At 38.0% G+C, this 23,094-nt stretch overlaps 1 protein-coding gene across 1 annotated transcript in view; it reads right to left on the reverse strand.

Annotated features, from left to right (window-relative positions):
- Positions 1 to 803: 803 nt before the first annotated feature.
- IPO11 (importin 11) overlaps positions 804 to 23,094 on the reverse strand; it is a 192,957-nt gene continuing 170,666 nt past the window's right edge. Inside the window, exon 30 of the mRNA XM_043488541.1 lies at positions 804 to 2,178. Within this exon, the coding sequence (XP_043344476.1) occupies positions 2,014 to 2,178 (165 nt within the window). The 3' untranslated portion in view covers positions 804 to 2,013. The remainder of the gene's footprint in view (positions 2,179 to 23,094) is intronic.

Below are 23,094 nucleotides of genomic sequence, written 5' to 3' on the forward strand. Positions count from 1 at the left end.
ACCCTACATCCAAAGACAAAGAACGTTCTGAGCTCCACATCAGGCTTCCAAGCCTAGGAGTCTGGAAGCGAGAGGAGGATACCCCAGAGAGTCTGACTCTGAAGGCCAGTAGGGTTTGATCCCAGGAAATCCACAGGACTGGGGTTGTGTATGTACTCGGACATTAAAAAGAGTGAAATAATGCCTTCTGCAGCAATACGGATGAACCTGGAGACTATCATGCTAATGAAGTAAGTCACACAGAAAGACAAATATCACATGATATTGCTTACATCTTTAAAAAATGATAAAATGAACTTACTTACAAAACAGAAACAGACTCAGACTTATGGTTACCAGGGAGGAAGGGTGGGTTGGCGGGAAGGACAGACTCGGGAGCTTAGGACTAACACACTGCTATGTATTTGAAACAGACAACCAAAAAGGACCTCCTGTGTTAGCACAGGGAACTCTGCTCAATACTCTGTAATAACCTAAATGGGAAAAGAATGTGATAAAGATTGCACATGTGTAACTGAATCACTTTGCTGTACATTGTAAACTAACAGAACACTGCTAACCAACTTCACTCCAATATAAAATAAAATTAAAAAAGAAAAGAAACCTCATATTAAAGAAGTTCTGGTCATGAAACGAAAAGAGAAACTGAAAGGGTAACTAGGATTTGCTACATGAAGGACTGCCGCCTACTAAGAGAGAGTCAACACCAGACTCTGAAAGAAAACCTCTCTTCAAAATTCACTGGGCCATTCTTATGAACTCATTTTTTGTGAGGCAGGAAAAATAATCAGGCAAGTCAAAGGTGAGGTATCTTTGGAAAATTTAATTTGGACCATATTTTTCTTTCTTTAGCTGAAAACATCAAATATTTTCATACATTTTGGGCTCCATGACTTACAAAGGGGCAGTGGGTTTCCTGCAGTTACATAGTGTACCCAACTTTCTATAGAAAGATCAGACATTCTCCAACCTTGCTTTTGAATATTTTCTTTAAAATGCTTCAAAGGTTCTTTACAGTCAATGGCAAGTAGAACAAAGTAAGGCTTTTTTTTTCTCCTTTTTCCCCGTTTTTGGTACTGCGTGTAGGAGGAATAAGGAAGGAAGACTCGTCACATCAGTGCTGGTACCCTGGGGGACTGCTGCTAGGCCCCCCACGGGCACCCCTGCACTGAGGAGCCCAAGGCGGGGGAGTGCTCAACAGCCTGTCACAGCAGAGGGGGGTCTGTGGCTGTTAGCTCCTCTCGGGTCCGCAGGGCTCCTGGCCTCCAGGAGTAACAGAGGACCGAGGACCAAACCACGACCAGATGTCTCCCACCTGGCACTGCAGTGCCGCGGGGTCACTTCTGTGGGCCTTACAACGTGCATTTAAAGACTAAATGTAATTAGTGAAAATAACACAAGGAAAAAAAAAAACTTTACTAATTCCCATATCAAATTACTAGAATGAAAATAAAAGCATCTGTCTGATAAAACATATCTTCTATTCGGTTGAAAGCAACTCCCCTGGCGAGACCATCTCAGTAATGTGTGTCTGCCACGACGTGTACACTTCTGCCTGGTGCACGCATTTCTTTAATTGCATCACCTGAACAGCGCTGTCACTTTTCAACTTGTAGTCTCATTAGCTTAGAAAAGGGATAAGGCAGCCAAATTTAACTAATTTTGGTTGCAGTAAAACATCTCAGACATTAAACCTTCTTCTTCTCAAGTGTTAAGAGTACATGATTAAAAGGTAATAAACACTTTCTTCTCTTAACAGGAAACTAAGCAGCTATTGTTGTCAAATCTATCTCTAGTAAACACAGGGCCCCTCATAAATATAAAATTAAATTCTTTTGAGGAATAGGTTTGTGATTTTAGTTATGTAGGATTTACATTTATTCGCTGAATTTTTGTAGTAAAAAAAAGGCGTGGTCTTTGCGTCTCTTTGCTTCTTACACAAGGGATTTCTCCACCGTCCCAGCAGGCTTGCACACAGGGTGGCAGGCTGGCCTCCTCAGCCACGGCTCACACTCAGAAGCCCTGCAGAAACTCCTGCAGCTGGGTGACGATCTCGGTGTCCACCGTCTCCATGAGGGACTGGAAGCCTTGCTCTCCCAGCAGCTCCTGCTGGGCCTTGAGCTTCTCGTAGATAAACTGCTGCAGCGACACGGTGTGCACGGGGTCCTTCAGGGCCAGCTGTGGGACAGAGAGGAGCCACACTGCGTCACAGAGGCAAAACAAGGCCCTTATACCTGTGAGTGACTCAATCCTTTGTTAATTCCTTTCACAGCATCTAAAGTGCCTCTGCCTCCCTTCTTGCACGGGACTCGAGCGCAGCCTCAGCGTGAAAGGGTTGCCAAAGAAAATTTCACTGAGTGAGTCTAACCTCAGTCCCCTGCACCTCCAAGCACAGTCGTCTGATCAGCCCAATTTCTCAACAGCTCATCCATGTAAAGAATCAAAACCTGGTGGAAAGTACCCTAAAAGGAACACAACGTGCCAAAGAGCATTTAAACAGCTTTAACAGGATTGGCCAGGGTGTCTCATCGGAACAGCAGGGACTTTACTGCGGCAGCTTGGTGAGGCCCTCAGGACTGACAAAGGAGATGCTGCCTTGTCCCGGATCGCTGTTACTTACACACATGTATATTCTTCTGGTTAAAAAGAGAAAGAAAAATAATTAGTAAAAATAGATTTTAACAACCCAAATATGTGCTCCTCCCCTATGGTTGAAGTATTTGAAAAACAAAAGAAATACAATTAAATTAAAAATAACCCATCCATCCACTTCCTAAAGATAACAATCTGACAGAAAACATTCTGGCCTCTTTGGCCTAGGGCATGCAGCTATGTACATATAAATACACAATTAATATTGCTGTTTGCACTTAAAATTATCACACAAAAAACTGTACTCTAATACATTTAAGGATTCTAAATATATTTGTCTTTTTTTTTTGTTATAGGCGTGTTGAAGTAATCAGTCTAGTTTAAATGAAATTTTTTTTTTACAATTTTAACTATAATTTTGCTAAATGATCTTTCATGAATAATGTTCCATGTTACTATGTATACAGCCTTTCCTTTACATTTCAGAGTATTTCTTGAGGATATCTATCACTATTTTAGAAGAATTACTAAAGTACATACGTAATTTTATGACCCTTGATACATACTATCAAGTTGTTTTTCCTATGGTTTGCACCAACTTAAAAGGTGTATGAGTTTTCAGCTTGTGACACTGTTGGCACTGGTATCGTCAGCATTTACATTACTTAAAATTTAAGAACTGAAAAATTACACATCTTTGCTTTAAGCTGTATATTGCTCTCATTATCAATAATGCTGAACATGCACAAGGCTTTAAGTAAAGCTTCTGGGTGAGAAATTCTCCTTCCTTACTGAGGCTCAATTCTCTTCTATGCAGATAAAGTAGCTGAGTCAGATCTGCTGTTTGAGCCATTTAAGTAGATTTTTATATTATGACCACAAATAGAAAATGTAACAGAGAGGCAAAGACACAGGAGCCACGAATATGAAATTGAATCCCTTATGTGACCATTCCGGAATTACAAACTAAATTCATGGCAGGGGTAATTTCAATACTCATTCTTCTGGAAAATGGGTAGGAGAAAGAACAGCAAGAATTGACAGGCATGAAGATATCATTCTACAAAATGTACAGAAATTGAACATTTAAAGGTACATGCTCTCCTAAGCAACATGTAATAATGTTCAATATTATTTTAATGACCAGGAAATAGCCTCTTATGAAAGAGGGTGTGAACTTTGTTGAAATACTATGAATTATCTCTAACTAAAGCCATCTGCTACAATATGAGTGAAAAGAAACTGAGCTTCAAGCTGATGTTCAACAAGTCACTCCAATTACTGAAACAAAGCTTAACAGTCTGGTTTAAATGTGGTTTCAATTTGCTATATGACACTGGAAGCAGTTAGCTTATCACATCTCCACTTTAATTTCCAACAGACTAATAAAGAAAAGAAAACTCAGCAGTGGCCACAGGACTGGAAAAGGTCAGTTTTTATTCCAGTACCAAAGAATACAATGCCAAAGAATGTTCAAACTATTGCACAATTGCACTTATTTCATATGTTAGCAAAGTAATGCTCAAAATTCTTCAAGCTAGGCTTCAACAGTATGTGTACCCATAACTTCCAGGTGTTCAAGTTGGATTCAGAAAAGGCTTAGGAACCAGAGATTGAATTGCCAACATCCACTGGATGATAGAAAAAGCAAGAGAATTCCAGAAAACATGTACTTCTGCTTCACTGACTACACTAAAGTCTTTGTCCATGTGGATGACAACATACTGTGGAAAATTCTTAAAGAGATGGGAATACCAGACCACCTTATACCTGTCTCCTGAGAAACTTGTATGCAGGTCAAGAAGCAACAGTTAGAACAGGACATGGACCAATAGACTGGTTCAAAATTGGGAAAGGGAAATGTCAAGGCTGTATATTCTCAACCTGCTTATTTAACTTCTATGCAGACTACATCATGAGAAATGCCAGGCTAGATGAAGCAGAAGCTGGAATCAAGATTGCCGGGAGAAATAGCAATAACCTCAGATACACAGATGATACCACCCTTATGGCAGAAAGTGAAGAGGAACTAAACAGCCTCTTGATGAAGGTGAAAAAAGAGAGTGAAAAACCTGGCTTAAAACTCAACATTCAAAAAACTAAGATAATGGCATCTCCGTTTGATGATGGGATCACCAGTCCCATCACTTCATGGCAAATAGATGGGGAAACAACAAAAACAGTGACAGACTTTATTTTCTTGGGCTTCAAAACCGCTGCAGATGGTGACTGCAGCCATGAAATTAAACGATGCTTGTTCCTTGGAAGAAAAGCTATGACAAACATACACAGCATATTAAAAAGCAGAAACATTACTTTGCCAACAAAGGTCTGTATAGTGAAAGCTATGGTTTTTCCAGTAGTCATGTATGGATCTGAGATTTGGACCTTAAAGAAGGCTGAGCATCAACGGATTGATGGTTTTGAACTGTGGTGTTGGAGAAGACTCTTGAGAGTCCCTTTGAATACAAGGAGATCAAACCAGTCAATCCTAAAGGAAATCAGTCCTGAATATTCACTGAAAGGACTGATGCTGAAGCTGAAGCTCCAATACTCTGGCCATCTGATGTGAAGAGCCGACTCATTAAAAAAGATCCTGACGCTGGGAAAGATTGAAGGCAGAAGGAAAGGGGGACGACAGAGGATAAGATGGTTGGATGGCATCACCTATTCAATGGACATGAGTTTGAGCACACTCTGGGAGATGGTGGAGGACAGGGAAGCCTGACGTGCTGCAGTCCATGGAGTCGCAAAGAGTCAAACACAACTGATGACTAAACAATAACAAAACCCCACCAGATGTGGCAGAACACCTCATCAGTGTATTTTTAAAAGTGTATTTTAACAGTGATCAGTCATGAGAAGATTAAAAACATTTATCTGCTTTATAAGGACAGTTGTGGAGGGAAGAAGGAATTAAAAAAAAAAACAAACATACAGAATCTCTAACTGCACACCTTGCACGTGTCATGTGTGCTCGGTAATCATGTCCAACTCTTTGTGGCCCCGTAGGCTGCAGCTCACCAGGCTCTTCTGTCCTGGGATTTTCCAGGCAAGAATACTGGAGTGGGTTGCCATTTCCTCCTCCAGGGGATCTTCCTGACCCAATGATTGAACCCAAGTCTCCCACATAGCAGGTGGATTCTTTACCACTGAGCCACCTGGGGAAGCCCTAACTGTACACCTCAAAGGATCTTAAAAAAAAAAAAAACAACAACACTATATTTCATTAAAATAAAATACACATTGGCAAATAAATGTCTATTTTGGCTTGTGGTAGACATTCATTAATCATAGCTATTAATACCTTATTTTGAAGAATTAAAGCAGATTGACCAAATGATTGCCTAGAGAAGAATGATCACTGCACATGCACAAAAAAATTCAGACACTATTTTTTTGAAGGTAATAATGCCTATGCGTGTGTGTGCTGAGTTGCTTCAGTAGTGTCTCACTCTTTTTGACCCACGGCCCCACCAGGCTCTTCTGTCCATGGGATTCTCCAGGCAAGAATACTGGAGGGGGTTGCCATGTCGTCCTCCATGGGATCTTCCCAACCTAAGATCGAACCTGCCTCTCCTGCATCCCAGGCAGATTCTTTACCATTAGAGTCACCTGGAAAGCCCAAAAACGCCCGTAGTCACTAAAATTAAGAGACCCTGAAGTCACTAACAACGTTTTTAAAACTATTACTTTTATTTAAATAATGTCCACTTGACATAATTATTTGATTTAACGTGAAAATACACAAAATGCATACCATGTTTACCAAGTGGCATGTTCTCAAGAAAATAATTAGTTTTCTAATGTAGTAAGTAAACTGTAACTAGGAAGATACTGGACATTATACATAAACAAACTATAAGGAGGCTCCAAAAGGTGGAGAGAAGGCAGACCAGGGAGCCTAGCACCCAAGGAACAACACAGGGTTGAGCGCTCTTTCTTCTTGCCTAATAAATCCCAGATTTGGGGCTGAAGAAGCCAGCAACTGGCAACACCCATGAGCATAGAAATCTCCAGCAAAATATCTACGAGATCTCTAGCCAAAGGACGAGGAAAGGGACCACACAGCAAGACAAAAACACCGAGACACCTGCTCTACTTCAGACAAGCACCGCTGAGTAAACCGTGGCCCACTCTCACTGTGCGATCACAAGGACGCCACCCTCTCCCGTGTGTGGGAGCCCTTGGGGACCTTGCACTCTCTCCTTTCTCACCTCAGGAGGGATCAGTGGAGGCTCTGTGAAGGGGAACATGGCCTTCTTCCCCTACCTGGCAGTAACAAACTGGCACATCTACTTCTCCTGCCAGAGCAGGATCAGAAGAAACCAGTTAAAACAGAAGATATTTTTAAATAAGACTCAGAGTCTCACAACATAATACTAAAAGTGGCCAGTTTTCAGTAGAAATCACTTATAACGCCAACCAAAAGGAGAGGTCATGGCCAAGAGTGAAGTGCGTTTAATTATAAAAGGGTTCCAAATCTTGATTCATTAATTTCAATATTCTGGCTGTGAAGTTATAGTTTTACAAGATGTCCTCATCCAGTGGAAGATGGATCATCCTCATCCATCCATCAGTGGACATCCAATGATGTCCTCATCACTGGAGGACATGAACAGTTAACAGTTTATAAACTAGAGAGATCATTAATCTGGCAACCTCAATGACCAAGAATACACTGGGAGGCAAGGAGTTAACTTCTAAAGATGAATGATCAAAATAGTTTGGCACATATATGCCCAATTTAAACAAAGTATTCGTAGAAGAATCTTACAAAATCAAATTATTTATTCTTCTTTCCCAAACATATTCTAACAGGTGTGATTACCTTTGCTGAGGTGCACAAATGTGAGGAGATAAAAACCTGCTACAGGGAAAACAAAGGCAACAATATTGAGGTTCAACTGACAACATGGAAATATTGGGAGCAATGAGAAGAAACAGAAAACTATTAAACATCTGAACCAGACAAGATGCAATATGTGGTATTCTGGACTGAATCCTGCAGCCAAGAGCATGAGCAGAAATCTGGTGGAATTTAAGTAAAGTATGGAGTTTAGTTAATAGTAATATACCAAAGTGGGCTTCTCAGCTTTGATAAATGTACAACGGTAATGTAAGATGTTGACTTTAGGGAAAACTGGGTGAAGGGTGCATGAGAATACTCTGTACTATCTATCTTTGTTACTTTTCTGTAGACCTAAAACTATTTCAAACTAAAAAGATTATCTTTATGCCAGTACCATACCATTTTAATTACTGTGGCCTTGTAATATATTTTGAAATCAGGGCATGTGATACTTCCAGCTTTGTTCTTTTTCAAGACTGTCTTGGCTGGCTATTCAAGATCTTTTAGGGTTCTATATGAATTTTAGAATTGTGTTTTTCATTTCTATAAAAACTGCCATTGACATTTTGATAGGAATTGCACCGAATCTGTAAATTGCTTCGGGTAGTACAGACCTCTTAACAATATTAAGCCTTCCAATCCATAAACATGGATATCTATTTGTTTTTAAATTCTTTTATGACTATTTTATAGTTTTTGGCATACAAGTCTTTCATTTCTTTAGTTAAGTTTATGCCTAAGTATTTTATACTTTTTGAGGCTATTGTAAATTTTTAATTTCTTGATTTTTTTCTCTTAATTTCTAATTTTTTTCCTAAATTTCTTAATTTAGTTTTCTTAATTTCCTTTTTAGATAATTATTAGCATATAGAAAACACACTGAATTTCTGCACATTGATTCTGTATCCTGCAACTTTACTAAATTCATTTATTAGGTCTAGTATTTTTTTTAACAGTGTCTTCAAGGGTTTCTCTATATAAGATCACGTCATCTGTAAGTATGAACAGTTTTACTTCTATCATTTCAATTTGTATGCCTTTAATTTCTTTCTTTTTTTTTTTTTTTTTTGCTTAATTGCTCCAGCTAGGATTTCCAGAAATGAATAGAGAGATCAGAAATAAATCTACACATATATAGTTACCTACTCATCTTCAATAAGGGTGCCAAGAATGCACAGTGGGGAAAGGATAGCCTCTTCAACAAAGTGTGTTGGGAAACTGTATATCCATATCTAAAACCTTTACCTTATACCACACACAAAAGTCAACTCAAAATTAAAGGCTTAAACATAAGACCTCAAACTGCAAAATGCCTATAATATAGGGGAAAATCTGTACGACTCTGGCATTGGCAATGATTTCATGGATATGATACCAAGAAACACATGCAACAAAATCAAAAACACGGGGAATTATGTCCAACAAAACTTTAATTAAAAGTTATTTTAAAATACAGATTTAGACTAAAAAATACTCTCCTCTGTGGATATATGGTTTGGGGACAAACTGCTGTAGAAGCCTGAATTAGTTGACAAAAATGTTCATTATATACACAGAATGTCTAATCAGTAAGACTGGCAAGTTCATTTTCAAAATGACAAAAATTGACAAACTTAGTCACATCCAAAGCTGATTCTTCTCAAGCTAATGGCATCATTAGATGCCACTAGACTATGGACTTCCAATTTCTTGGTTTTGTTCTTTCTGTTATGTCCATATGCCTAACCCCCATTCTTTCCCTTCAAGAAAGCACATGATAATTTAAGAAATATTTCCATGGTTATAAGATTAGGAAACATAACATTTTTCAGTTATTAGCAGAAGATAACTAGCCAGAATTTCCTGACTCCAAGGTAATGCCTAAAAAATTAAATGTTAATAACCTGACTCACTTCAAAAGTACATTCACTGGACTTTAATAAGCAAGTAGTTCAATTCCCTGGTATTGAAATTATTACTCTAAGACAGAATGATTCTGGTTGAACTGTATAAAGGTCCTTCTGTTGGTTAAAAAAAAAAAAATAAGGTCCTTCTATTGGTAATGATAGCTTTCTGATATAACAACAACTGACCCATAAGGTGTTTAGTCTCTAAAGTTGGTACAAGATTTTTAGCTCCTGTGGTGCTACTTGCCAAGATTCATGTATATTTCATGAGATTTTTATTCCTTAAAACTAAAAAACATTCCATTGCATTAATCTTCAGTTTCACCCAGCATGAATTTGGTAAAGCTGAATCTTTTATTTTCTTAGGTTATATGGCATATTGGGTCATTGTTCACTTTTCTCCATATACCTTATGATAATGTTTCAGAAATTATTCACAGTTAATTTTTTTATATAATATTTTGCTAAAGAGAAAAAGTTTCCTATCTTAGAGAAAAATACAGAAGATGTTTTCAAAGAACAATATACTTTCTATAAAATCTCAGAGATTATGTATAAACACACTGGCTATGCAATAGGACAAAAATCTTAAAAGGAAAATTTGCCTACAAGGTATTTAACCATGTAGCCTTTAGAAATTCTTTAGTTTTGATCCTTTGTTTAAAATTATCTTCTTTTTTTACCTCTGATTGTTTTACTAAAAGGTAACTCAATTTCTAAAATATATCTAAATAATTTAAAATTTCTAAAATCTCTTAGGATATAAATTCTCCCTTTGTGGCTTAACAAAGAGTTTGAGGCCTGTAGATAAGGCCTGCAGATATCAACCAGAACCCACTTCATTAATGATGCTTGGCAGTGCAAATTTAGTCACTAATTACACCCAGTGTGAAGCCCAAATTCCAAGGGAGTCAACTGAGATTTTTACTTTATTCTATTTTTAAATTTATTTTTATTTTAATCACTGTTATGGTTGCTCCTTGAGGAATTTAGTTTACAGTTTTTATCTGATGAGCTTGTAAGTAAAGGAACTATCTTACACTGCTATGTCTAGAAAGAGTGGGATGGAGACTTGTTTTATTCTATTATACCTTTCCCTATAAAGTACATTAAATCTTTTGCAAAGTAAGTTTGAGAGGAATGCACAATTTAAACAATGAGCCAAGTATTTATTTCAAGTCCAGCTCTGAGGAACAGAACATCTGCTTATTTCTTTATATCTGTCTTGGTATGGAATGTTCTCTATCAGAGCAATTAAATAGAAATCAAAATATTCTATTTATATTACTAAATTCCAACCACAAGCAAGGCATGTGCTAGGCACAGACTAGGCCCTTCACTCACAATAAAGAATCCTAGGAAACAAGGGAATCTTCAGCAATATAACCAAAAATTCTGAAAGAATGGTGGTCCAGTGTGCTTGGCAGCGCTGGGAACAGTCTGAGAAACTGTTTAAAATGCTGATGTCTAAGTCTTACTTCTAGAAATTCTGATTTAACTGGTTTCAGGCACCAGGGTATTTTTGAAAGCTCTCCAGGTGATTCTGATGTACATCTAAAAGTGAGAAACCCTGTTATAGAAAAATTTTGAGGATTAAGATCTCAGAAAGTGAAAGTGTTAGTCACTCAGTCACATCTGACTCTTTGCAACCCCATGGACCATGTCCTCTGTCCATGTAATTCTCCAGGCAAGGATAGTGGATGGAGTGGGTTGCCATTCCCTTTTCCAGGGGCTCTTCCTGACCCAGGGATTGAACCCAGGTCTCCCACATTGTGGCTTAGCGGTAAAGAACCTGATTGCAATGCAGGAGCTGCAGGAGACCTGGGTTCGATCCCTGAATTGGGAAGATCCCCTGCAAGAGGGCATGGAAACCCACTCCTGTATCCTTATCTGGAAAATCCCATGGACAAAGGAGCCTGGAGGGCTACAGTCCACAGGGTCGCAAAGAGTCGGACACAACTGAAGTGACTTTTAGCAAGCAAGCAAGTTGCCATACTGCAGGCAGATTCTTAACCATCTGAGCCACCTAAGATCTCAAGTGAACCTAAAAAAAAAAAACTTTGTATTTTTACATTCATTCAAATAAAAAGAATATATGTAACAGACTGGTATCTAGAAAAACATTTCCTTTATTCTTTAGTTTCAGTGAAACATTTTTAAGTTCCTTTTGCTTACTGTATGCATAAGGAGCCAGTCAGTGTCCTTAATCTATTTCAAAAAGTTGGATTATCGTCCATCAAATTGTAAACCATTAATAATTTACAAAAATGACAGAATATGAAGGCAATGAACACTTTCCAACCTGACCATTGCTGGTATAGCAAAACTGTTAGAGAATTTGCAGTATTTTAAGACTTGTTTCTGGGAAGGGAAATACTGTTCTATGGCTGTTTAACCTAAATTCACTGGGGTACTTGAGATGATATCATGCACAATTTAAATTGCATTGTGTGTTTATTTTAGTAGGCAGACTTGGCACAGAACAAAGGAATACACAGCATGCCTCCAGGACTGAGTTATCTGTGGAAGTCAAACAGAAAACTCAAAAAAATAGCAGCACTGTGATTAACAAAGATGGGACTGACTCGACAAGGTTTTAGAAAACAGCACAACTGAAGCATTTCAAAATATCTGTCCCACTATTACCTTTTAATATTGGAGTTTATTTAAATCTAGCCTACCAACATTTATTTTATTTCCATAAAAACAGACTAACCACAAGCAGAATATCTACAATACCCAATGGATTTAAGACCATAAATGAGCTTGTACCCGTCTCTGAGAATTACTCTCGTTTTATATTCAAGGAATAAATTCATCGTGAAATGGAACAAGTAGTTTCAGAAGCAATTCACCAACATCAAAGGCTAGATCTTTCCTGAAGAAAGGTCATCCAAATCGCCAGTAAATAGTTCATGTTAAGTGCTGACTTACGTGTTTAAAGAAATTTGCTACCACTAGCATCTAATTCAGTGAAAGGTTATTGAGTATCCATTTTGTACCATTCTACATATGTGTGTGTGCGCGCGTGCGTGCGCTAAGTCGCTTCAGTCATGTCTGACTTTGCAAACCTATGGACCGCAGCCAGGCTCCCCTGTATGTAGTCAGGCTCTTCTGTCCATGGGATTCTTCAGACAAAAGTGGGTAGCTGTGCCCTCCAGAGAGAGTATCTTCCTGATCCAGGGATTGAACCCCTATCTCTTAAGCCTCCTGCATTGGCAGGCAGATTCTTCACCACTAGCACCACCTGGGAAGCCCTCAACATATATAACCTGTATGTAAAATGCTTTGGGGGGGCAGGGTAACATGAAAATTAGTGGTGTAGTAAAATTTTTTATATTAAATAGTAAAAAGCTGCTGCATCATTTGTTCTTTGGAATGAAACAGCTACTGTGTGTATGTGTGATAAAAGAGAAGATAAAGAGAGAAGGTGGGGAGAGGTAAAGAGGGTGCCAGGAGAGACAATGAAGAGAAGATATATCTCTCAGTTACCCAGGTCAGAAGAAAGCTAGCTGGTGATATAGCATATCGAATAGCAACAGTATTCAGTGCGTGGAAGCAGTTAATTTGTAGTTAAATGAGTGGAGTAGGAAAACACTATCAAGTTCTCTTGGCAAGTATAATACTGGAAGCCTCTTCCCCATTGTATGGCTAAATACAATCTCAAACCTTTTCTTGCCAAAAGTTTTCTGTGCTACTTTTTCTTTTATTGAGAAAAATTTTAAAAAGTCACCAGATGATAGAATTTCTTTTTAAATACATATACATCTGGTCTACAACAAAAAAATGAGAAAAGGATTTCTCATTAGAAACACTGACTTTATAACCAAACTTAGTTAGAACATATAGGTATTCTGTAAAATAACCAAGAAGTAACTTAAAAAAAAAAAATAATTGAGGTTTAAAACAAACCCAAAAAATGACAAAGTCAAAAGATTCCCTTTTATTTAGAGAAATTCTGACAGGGTACATTACCTTTTTTTTTTTTTTTTGAGTGGAACACAATTTTGTTTTTAAAAGACAAAACCATCTATAACATCTACTTACAATTTTTCAATTAAAAGAAAATCTATGTGGATTTTTGGTGCAGCGGGCCACATAAGTGGTAGTCTGTCAGGGAAGATGAAAGGACTAATGGATACACTTCTTGGTTAACAATTCTGGAGTTTGTGGAAATGTACAAAGGTTAAAAAATGTACAAAAGAAGACAGCCTATAGTTTAACAGTCACATTACATAATGCCATTTTCTTAAAGAAAAAAAATGAACATCTATAAAATTCAAATGTAAAGTATGCTAAGGAATTATGAGTCAAAGATCTACACAGAAAACTTTAGTTCAAAGGAAAGAGAAAAACAGTTATTAATAATAAAGCCTTCTTCCACATTTCACTGAAAATGTGGAGATCGTATTTGTGGAATTTAGGGTTTATACCCCAATTTACAAAAGTCAATTGGTATCTGAAGTTTCACGGCCTCCAGTATTTATGCAGTCACAGTCACAGTATTATGCAGTCAAAGTCACAAACACATAATTTATGAGTTAGCAAATTCATGATAGAGCATGGCTGTACAACAATCTTCTACAATACACATCTGACCAGGTCACTCTTTTGATGACAACTTTTTAATGCCTCCCTGTTCCTACCAAATAAAATCCAGATTCCCAGATATCCACAGCTACTGTAACAACCACAACTTACTATCTCTGCCCGTATAGATGAGAAGGCCAGAAGAGTCTCACAGGGCTAAAATCCAGGTGTGTCGGCAGGGCTGCTTTCCTTTCTGAAGGTTTAGGTGAGAATCTGTCTGCTTGGCTTTTATTCTAGCAGCCTTCTCACTCCATCTTTAAAGCAACAGCAGATGGAGCCTTTTTGACACTGCATCATTCTGACCCTCTCCGCCTGCCTCCCTCTTCGCTTCTATGGACTCTAGTGATTACACTTGACCCACCTGAATAATCTCCTTTGTGATCAGCCAATTAGCAACCTGAGTTCCACTTTGCTGTGCAACAAAACATGGTCATGGAGGACACAACATATTCATAGCTCCAGGGACTAGGACACAGATGTCCCTGAAGGTGAAAGGGATTATTCTGCCTACCACACTTAGCATAGATTATACCAGGCCCTCTACAACCCAGCTTCTTTTGATACATAGTGCTGCTGCTGCTGCTAAGTCGCTTCAGTCGTGTCCGACTCTGTGCGATCCCATAGACGGCAGCCCACGATGCTCCGCCGGCCCTGGGATTCTCCAGGCAAGAACACTGGAGTGGGTTGCCATTTCCTTCTCCAGTGCATGAAAGTGAAAAGTGAAAGTGAAGTCGCTCAGTCGTGTCCGACTTCGCAACCCCATGGACTACAGCCCACCAGGCCCCTCCGTCCATGGAATTTTCCAGGCAAGAGTACTGGAATGGGGTGCCATTGCCTTCTCTGCTGATACACAGTAGGCACCTAAAAAATGTCTGAGTGACATTCCCCCCATGGCCCACTGTTCAGTGAAATAAGACAAAGAACTACTTCTCCTGAGTACCACAGCATGCTTAGCAGCTTCATTGGCTCCTACCCACTAAACACCCACAGCACTTCTCTGGCCTTGTGACAACAGAAATGTCTTTCAGACAATGTTGTAAGTCCTGGGGTTGGGAACAACTATTAAACAAGGATCCATTGTTTGTATCTAAAATAATGCAAACCTAATTCACACAATGACATAAAGCCATTTGACTAGGGTTAAGAAAGTCATCCATTTCTTCATTTCTTCCAGCTCAGTAAGGAAGTGGTGAGAAAGAAGTTACCTCCAGTTTAAGTTAAAAGAAAGTTAAAAATAACACTTGGCTACTTTCTATAACAAAAGCTTTCTTCTTTTTTATCTGTTTTAAAGTAATTTATTTCGAAGGGACAGTTTCAAAAAAAAATCAGACGACCTATTAATATGATCTTCACATACACTATCACATGTTAGATATTAAAAAAAAGCATAAAATTGTGAAAGCTGTTTTAAATCATTTCACTTTGCTGTGGTTTATGTAAAACTGAATTCGAGTAGCTAGGATACAATGAAATCCTATGAAATAATTAATTTGTTAATTCTTTAGTTAACAAATCTTCTTTCATCAGAAAGGATATTTTATTTGTATCCCTTTATACAGAATTAAATCATTTTAATTGTTTTAAATTAATACAAATGGACATGTTTTTTCTCATATTTTCTTCATTTGATTCTGAATCACAATAACACACCTTAGCTATTAATAAAACTATGTCTTTATTCATATCACACAGCGTGAGACAACAAAGAAGCAATTACTTTCAATGCACTGCTCAAAAGAATTAGCTGGACTATAATGTGAATGTATGTATGTATTAGATTTAAGAAATAGTCTAAAAGGAAATAAATCTGCAACTCTTAGCATCAAAACAGCAGAAGCCTTATGCCTCTGACTTTCAAACAGTCCTGTTTTTGCTGTTTTCCAGTAACCACACCTCTTTCTCACTTTAGACTCAGATAATTAACAATTCTTTAGTAAGTGTTCAGTTTATCTTAAAAATTATATTACGATGAATTTTCAAGTAAAATATCCTCAGAAATCATTAACGGGTATTAAAATACACTGTTAGGTTATAGTAATTAAAATAGGCAGGGATGTAGACTATAATATGGAGTTCTCAAATTCATGCAAGTCTGGCCATGTAGTACCTAGTAAAGGTAGCATTTCAAAATGGTAAAGAAGAGGTATGCTACGGATTAGTCTTGTGACAGAAGCCATATATGTAAGTGTGTATGTGTATAAATACATATATAAAGCTGATGCTCAATTCACTCTTACCAAAAAATTTCCAGTTAAAGATTTAAATGGAGTAAGCCCATTAAAAACATGAGAAATTATTTCTTGAGAGTGGGGGTAGCCATTCCAATCATGCCATAAAATGAGACACAACAAAAGAAGAGTTAAAAAAAAAATGGTTAAAATTAACAAATCGCTAACAATTAAAAAGGTGAAAACAACTACCACTGAAAACAACACATGGTGATGATCTCTCAAACAGCCGTGCAGATCTGGTGCTCAGAAGACAATGCTTCATCTTTCAGAAAGCAAGTCAAAGGAAGTGAAAAGGAAAAATAAAGCCTCACTAACAGTACCTGTAAGGGGGAGTCTGAGAATTGAAGCAGAGACCACTATTTGCAAAACTGTACCAGGACTTACAAACAGAAAAACTATCCTAAATCATGGTTTGCAAGACAAGCACTCTAAGCTCAAACTCTTTTAACACAGCTCATTGAGATCCATGTGCTCCAAGACAAGAAAACTGCTGACTGGCCTAATGGTAACTGTATGAACTTGTGTTAAAGCTAAGACCAGTGACTGTCCCGGCAAAATGACTGGCTTACAAATTCTGACCAGTCTTTGACAAAACCACTCTATGACTAAACTTCAGCCCTCTAAGCCCTATAAAACTCTTTCTTGATTTGCTCACTGTGACACATCCCATGTTCCCCAATGTGTGCATTCTCCCTCATTTTAACAACCTAGTATGCCTAACTTTGTTTCCTAGTTTTAGACAGACAGACAGACTGACAAACAGATAGATGAATAAATGGAAACAAAGGTGAGAATTAAGGGCTGATTTCTTTAATCTACAGAGTTTGTTCAGTTTTCTGACGGTGGCTTAATGAACTACTACAAACCATGAGGCATAAAACAACTGTTTTTTTAATGTTAATGGAGTCAGTGGATCTGGAATTCTTAAGAGTAGACAGAGGATGGATTGCCTCTGCTCCACGGTCTCTGGGGCTTCATTTGAGGAGACTTGAAGGCCAGAAGTGACTCAAGTCATCTTGGGAGTTGGAACCATCCGAAGAGTCACTCACTTATGTGTCTAGCAATTAATGCTTGTTGTTATCTGTGACTTCAGTTGGGGAAAATAAGACCTATGTTCTCCTTGTGGATGCTGGGGTTCCCTTACAGCATGGCACCTGGGGTCCAAGAATAAGTGTTCCTGGCGAATAAAGTGGAATCTATACCTAATGATCTAGACTGAGAAGTCATAAAGCATCAGCAAGCCTGACCAGTTTCAACAAAAGGAAATACATGTATCCTTTTAAGGAGGAAGAATGTCAAAGTCACACTTTAAGAATAGCATGTGGAATGGGAGATATTATTGTGACCATTCCTGGGAAACAATCTGTCACTCTTATTTAAAACCAAAGGAAAAAAAAAACCATAATTTCTAATAAAAAAATATAAACAAGTCATTCATCAGCCTCACTCATAATTAGAGAAAGTACATTAAACAACAAATTACTGCTTTCTAATTATCATATTGCCCAGGGTACAGGATAATTCATATACCACCACTGGGCATACAAATTTAAATTGCTAGTTGTTTTCCTTGAAGCGATGTGCTTGCTTTCAAGAAAATGCCAAATACTCAAGTCTGAATAATCATTTTTATCTTTCAAATGCTCTTCCACATCCACATTCAAGTGGTATTCATGAACAAGGTTTAATTCGGCTCAAAACTCAATCAAAAAGTAGTTTTCCTCAAAACCAACCATTGTCAGAGGACATTACCATTTTGACAGAAAATATTGAAAAGATGTACACTCAAGAGTGGAGATTTAGGAAACTTAACAATTTGTATTGTGTCATCAAAAACACTCTAAATTGAAACTGGCTTTAAAAAAACAAAAACTAAGACTATGGTGGTGGAGAATATGATGACTACTAGCATAGTCGTATAGTTAGCTGCCATTGACCTTATCAATGCTAAGTGCCAGCAGTTATACCCACCACTGGGCACCCCACTGGTTTTAGCACCACCAGTACAAATGTTCACACATGAAAAGGGAAAGAATATCTCGGTATTATTATAAATGTTGCCTTGCAAAAGGGTATTCTGCATCAGACAAAGATTTCATGACTTTTAAATTAGTATAGGTTACTTTCATAATTAAAAAAAAAAAAAAAAGTCTTCAAAATAGGAACTTCCTGATGTAGAACAATTCTTTGGAAATGTTTCCTAAATTTCCCTTTCTTCAAAAGACAGGCTCCTTATAAAAACACAACTAGCACTACTGATAATTTATTGAGAAAAAGAAAGAAGCAGTAGAGAAATAAAGTAGGAAAAACCATCAAGAAGACAGTCAAGAAGTTCACTGGAATGTTACCTAAGTACTCCTAAACTAGGCCATATTCTTCATCTAGAATATGAAGACTTTACTTGCATGGGGGTGTGGGGGTGTGCGTGCTCAGTTATGTCCGACTCTGTGTTACCCCAAGGACTATAGTCTGCCAGGCTCCTGTGTTCATGGGATTATCCAGGCAAGAATATCTGAGTGGGTTGCTATTTCCTCCTCCAGGGGATCTTCCCAACCTAGGGATCAAACCCATGTCTCTTGTATCTTCTCTATATACACTGAGTCAGTACCAAATCGCCAAAGTTTCCCAGTGAAGAGTGGCAAATTACTGAACTCTTTCTAAGGTTTTTAGTAACAATTCAAGTTGTTCTTGTTCAGTCGCTCAGTCATGTCAGACTCTTTGCAAGTAAATAATGAATAATGAGGCTGCCTCATTAAAATTAAAAAACTCAATACAAATGAATTTTTTTTAATACTCAAGAACAATACTGATGTCAGCAGGCAATTAGTCTCAAATCTTAACTAAAAACAAAAACTTAGAAGCATCATTTCATTTACTTCCAAGGGCATTTTCAATAGAATTGTCTTTTCCAGTGTCTTTTGATTACTATTATGTAGCCTACTGTGAAAGATCTTAACCTCTGGGCCTCAGATACTTTTTGATTAACATTTTAGTTCCATCAAGGGAAAAACTACTATCTCAGGAGGATGTCTGGTTATCAATTTGTGATTTTATTACATCTCAGTTGGATTATTTCAAGTCATTATTTCCTATCCTCTTGGATTTTTTAATGTCACATGCAACTCTACAGTTTGTAAGAGCTGAATTAACCACTGCAATAGCGTATTTCAAGATTTGGGGTAAATTTAACATTGACTTTGAGCTCTCACTGGTTAAAGAAAGTTTTGTTCAATCCAACTTTGAAATACTTAGTATTTTTATATAGCTGGCCTTAGGTAAAGTTATGTGTCCTAGGACAGTTTTGGTTACATCTTAGCATCACCTAAAAATCAAGATAAGGATATATTAACAGCAGTATGCCAGTCAAATGTAAAAAACAAATGCAAAAGAAAAATAGTTCATTTTGAAGATGCTACTTTATTGCCATTGTGTGGAGGTATAGAGAGACAGTTGTGTAACTACTGAAATCAGACTGATTATATTCTTTGCAGCCGAAGATGGAAAAGCTCTATACAGTCAGCAAAAACAAGGTCAGGAGCTGACTGTGGATCTAATCATGAACTCCTTATTGCAAAATTTAGACTTAAATTGAAGAAAGTAGGGAAAAACACTATTTTGGGCCACTATTTAGGCCATACAGGTATGACCTAAATCAAATCCCTTATCATTTATACAGTGGAGGTGACAAATAGATTCAAGGGATTAGATCTGATAGACATATGATGCCTGAAGATATATGGACGGAAGTTTGTTACACTGTACAGGAGGCAGTGATCAAAACCATTCCTAAGAAAAAGAAATGCAAAAAGGCAAAATGGTTGTCTGAGGAGGCCTTACAAACAGCTGAGAAAAGAAGAGAAGGGAAAGGCAAAGGAGAATAGGAAAGATACACCCATTTGAATGCAGAGTTTCCAAGAATAGCAAGGAGAGATAAGAAAGCCTTCCTAAGTAAACAATGCAAAGAAACACAGAAAAACAATAAAATGGGAAAGACTAGAGATCTCTTCAAGAAAATTAGAGATACCAAGGGGACATTTCGTGCAAAGATGGACTCAATAAAGGACAGAAATGGTATGGACCTAACAGAAGCAGAAGATATTAAGACGAGGTGGCAAGGATACACAAGAGAGAAAAGAGATCTTGTTGAATAAAGAAAAATCAGAAGACAGGATATCTTCCATTGTCATCAAAATAAAATTTCAAAAAGACTTCACAAGATTTCTATGGACAGAGGAGCCTGGCAGGCTACAGTCTATGGGGTCACAAAGAGTTGGACACGACTGAGTGACCAACACTTACAAATTAAGTAGAGATTAAATAAAACAATTTTTGTTTTCAGTAGTAAAAAGTTATATCAAAAGATTATTTTAGTGGGACTTCCCTGGCAGTCAAGTGGTTAAGACTCCATGCTCCTAGTACCGGAGGCACGGGTTTGATCCCTAGACAGGTAATTAAGATTCTACATGCAGCATGGCACGGCCAAAAAAAAAAAGGATTATTTTAGTAATGTGAGAATAAGAGAAATGTTTTTTTTCTTTTATTACTTTAAAAATGCTGCACTGCTACTGGCTCGTTTATACCGTTTCCAATGACAAGTCTGCCATCATCCTTATCTCTTTCCTTCTCTATACAATGTGTCTTTAAAAAACACAGAAAGACAAGGAAATCTAGGTTAAAAGCTGGGAACATACATAAACACTAAGTCACTAAACTGTGTCCAACTCCGCAATCCCGTGGATTACAGCCCACCAGGGTCCTCTGTCCATGGGATTTCCCAAGCAAGAATACTGGAGTGGGTTGCCATTTCCCTTTGCAGAGGATCTTTCTGATCCAGGGATCGAACCCCACATTTCTTGCATTGGCAGGCAGACTCTTTACCACTAAGCCACCAGGAAAGCCCAAAAGCTGGGAAAGTGATTGCAAAAACAAGGATGAATTATGGGGCTTCAGATAAATGGACAAAGCAGATTTGCCAGGAGAAAAGGAACAGTTAGTAAGGAAGAAGAAAAGGTTGTGATGAGAGAGAAATGTCAGAGTTCAGGATTTTGGATGAGATCAGTTCCAAGTTAAGATAAAGTCACGATGTAGCACAAGAAGTAAAGGTGAAAAATGAAACTGGGCATGTTGAGAAAAGGCAGAAACCTCCCAATTCATAACAGCATGCCATTTCTTGCAAGTTGAATATTAAAGAGTGTTTTCAGCAATTGTATGTTACCTCAACTACTGAATGTGATAGGGTAAGGATTTACAAAAGCAGTTTAAAAACCACAAATAACAAGATAATGAATTAATCTCACATTATCTGTAAAATAAAAATGCCTTTTTACCAGGCATTTCAAGGTGCTGTGCTGTGTTTAGTCACTCAGTTGTGTCCAACTCTTTACGACCCCATGGACTGCAGCCTGCCAGGCTCCTCTGTCCATGGAATTTTCCAGGCAAGAATACTGGAGTGGACTGCCATGCCCTCCTCCAGGGGATCTTCCCAACCCAGGAATCGAACCGGGGTCTCCTGCATTGCAGGCAGACTCTTTACCATCTGAGCTACCAGGGAATCCCAAGAATACTGGAATGGGTAGCCTATCCCTTCTCCAGGGGATCTTCCCGATCCAGGAATCGAACCAGAGTCTCCCGCATTGCAGGCAGATTCTTTACCAGCTGAGCTACCCAGGAAGCCCACATTTCAAGGTACTGATATTTAATTAAGAAGAAGACAGTACCAAAATAGTGATAATCAAATACAACTCTGTCCCTATACTGGTTTTTGTTCTGTTGAGTTTCTCTAGAGGCAAATGGGGCAACCAAAAGAAGTATCCTAACGGTTCTCAGTGATCAGAATAGTTCAGGTAGGGTTTACACATCCCACTGCAAACCATCACTACAGTGCACCCAACTGATGTTATATTTGTACTAAAGATTTACAAAATAACATTGTGGAACTGAGAAGGGTAACCTTCCCTCCAACAATATATTCTGTACATGTAAGCAAAAGTCTGAGGAAAACTGCTCGATTTCATAGGTAGGCAAAGAAGTTTTCAGGGAGAGTTGATGAGAGGAAGAAAGTTGAGGGGAGAGGGAGAAGAGGGTGGGAGGCAGAGGCAAAGGTGGAGGAAGAGGCAGTCTGTTCTCAGAAAGAAACACCAGCTACCTGTAGGCTATGATTTTCAGACAAATTCCATTCCCACAACACAGCACTTCTGTCCCTCCCTGAACCAGCAAAGCAGCAAAGTAGACAATACTCACGCAAAGGCAATAGGCAAGGTGTGCTCAGGATTTATTATATTCACCATAAGACCTAGGATTTGGTCATAAATCTACCAAGTAAGATGCAACACAACCTAACACACCATCAATTTGCTTAGCTGCATTATAGCAGAAGCAGAAGACATATGGATGATGCTTGGACAGAGCTTTATTTGTGCAACTGGTTCTACTAGCACGAGTGAGTGAGAAGTTAGCACCATTTTAATAATGCTCAACTTATTTACACCTACCTCATTATCAATTAAAGTATCTATTAGTACACATAAAACTAGATTATTTTTATAGAAACAGATTATTAAAGTATTTCTAGGGCTTAAACTGAGAATATTTAACAGGAAAGAATGATCAAAACAACTCTACTTACTGTATCAAATGTTATATTAACAACGCTTTCTTAGGTACCATAAGGTTGCCAGAAAGCATTAATATGCTCAAAACCTAAATTTGAGAAGTTTGAACTTTTAAGTGGCTTGTATGTCACATTTCACAAAAAAGAAATTAGAAACAACTTAAGATGTTAATGTGTTAGCTAAATTCTTTACAGAAGAGAGATCATGAAACCACTGTCGTACTATAGAAGCACACAGGACAGAGAGGAAACTTAGAAATGAAACGAAATGCTTGAGCCACGTTCAATCTTCTCAGAATGTTTCCCCAAACAGAAAGTACAGAGGGAGCTGGA

This window comes from Cervus canadensis, chromosome 16 (assembly GCF_019320065.1).
Source record: "Cervus canadensis isolate Bull #8, Minnesota chromosome 16, ASM1932006v1, whole genome shotgun sequence".
Lineage (NCBI taxonomy): Eukaryota > Metazoa > Chordata > Mammalia > Artiodactyla > Cervidae > Cervus > Cervus canadensis.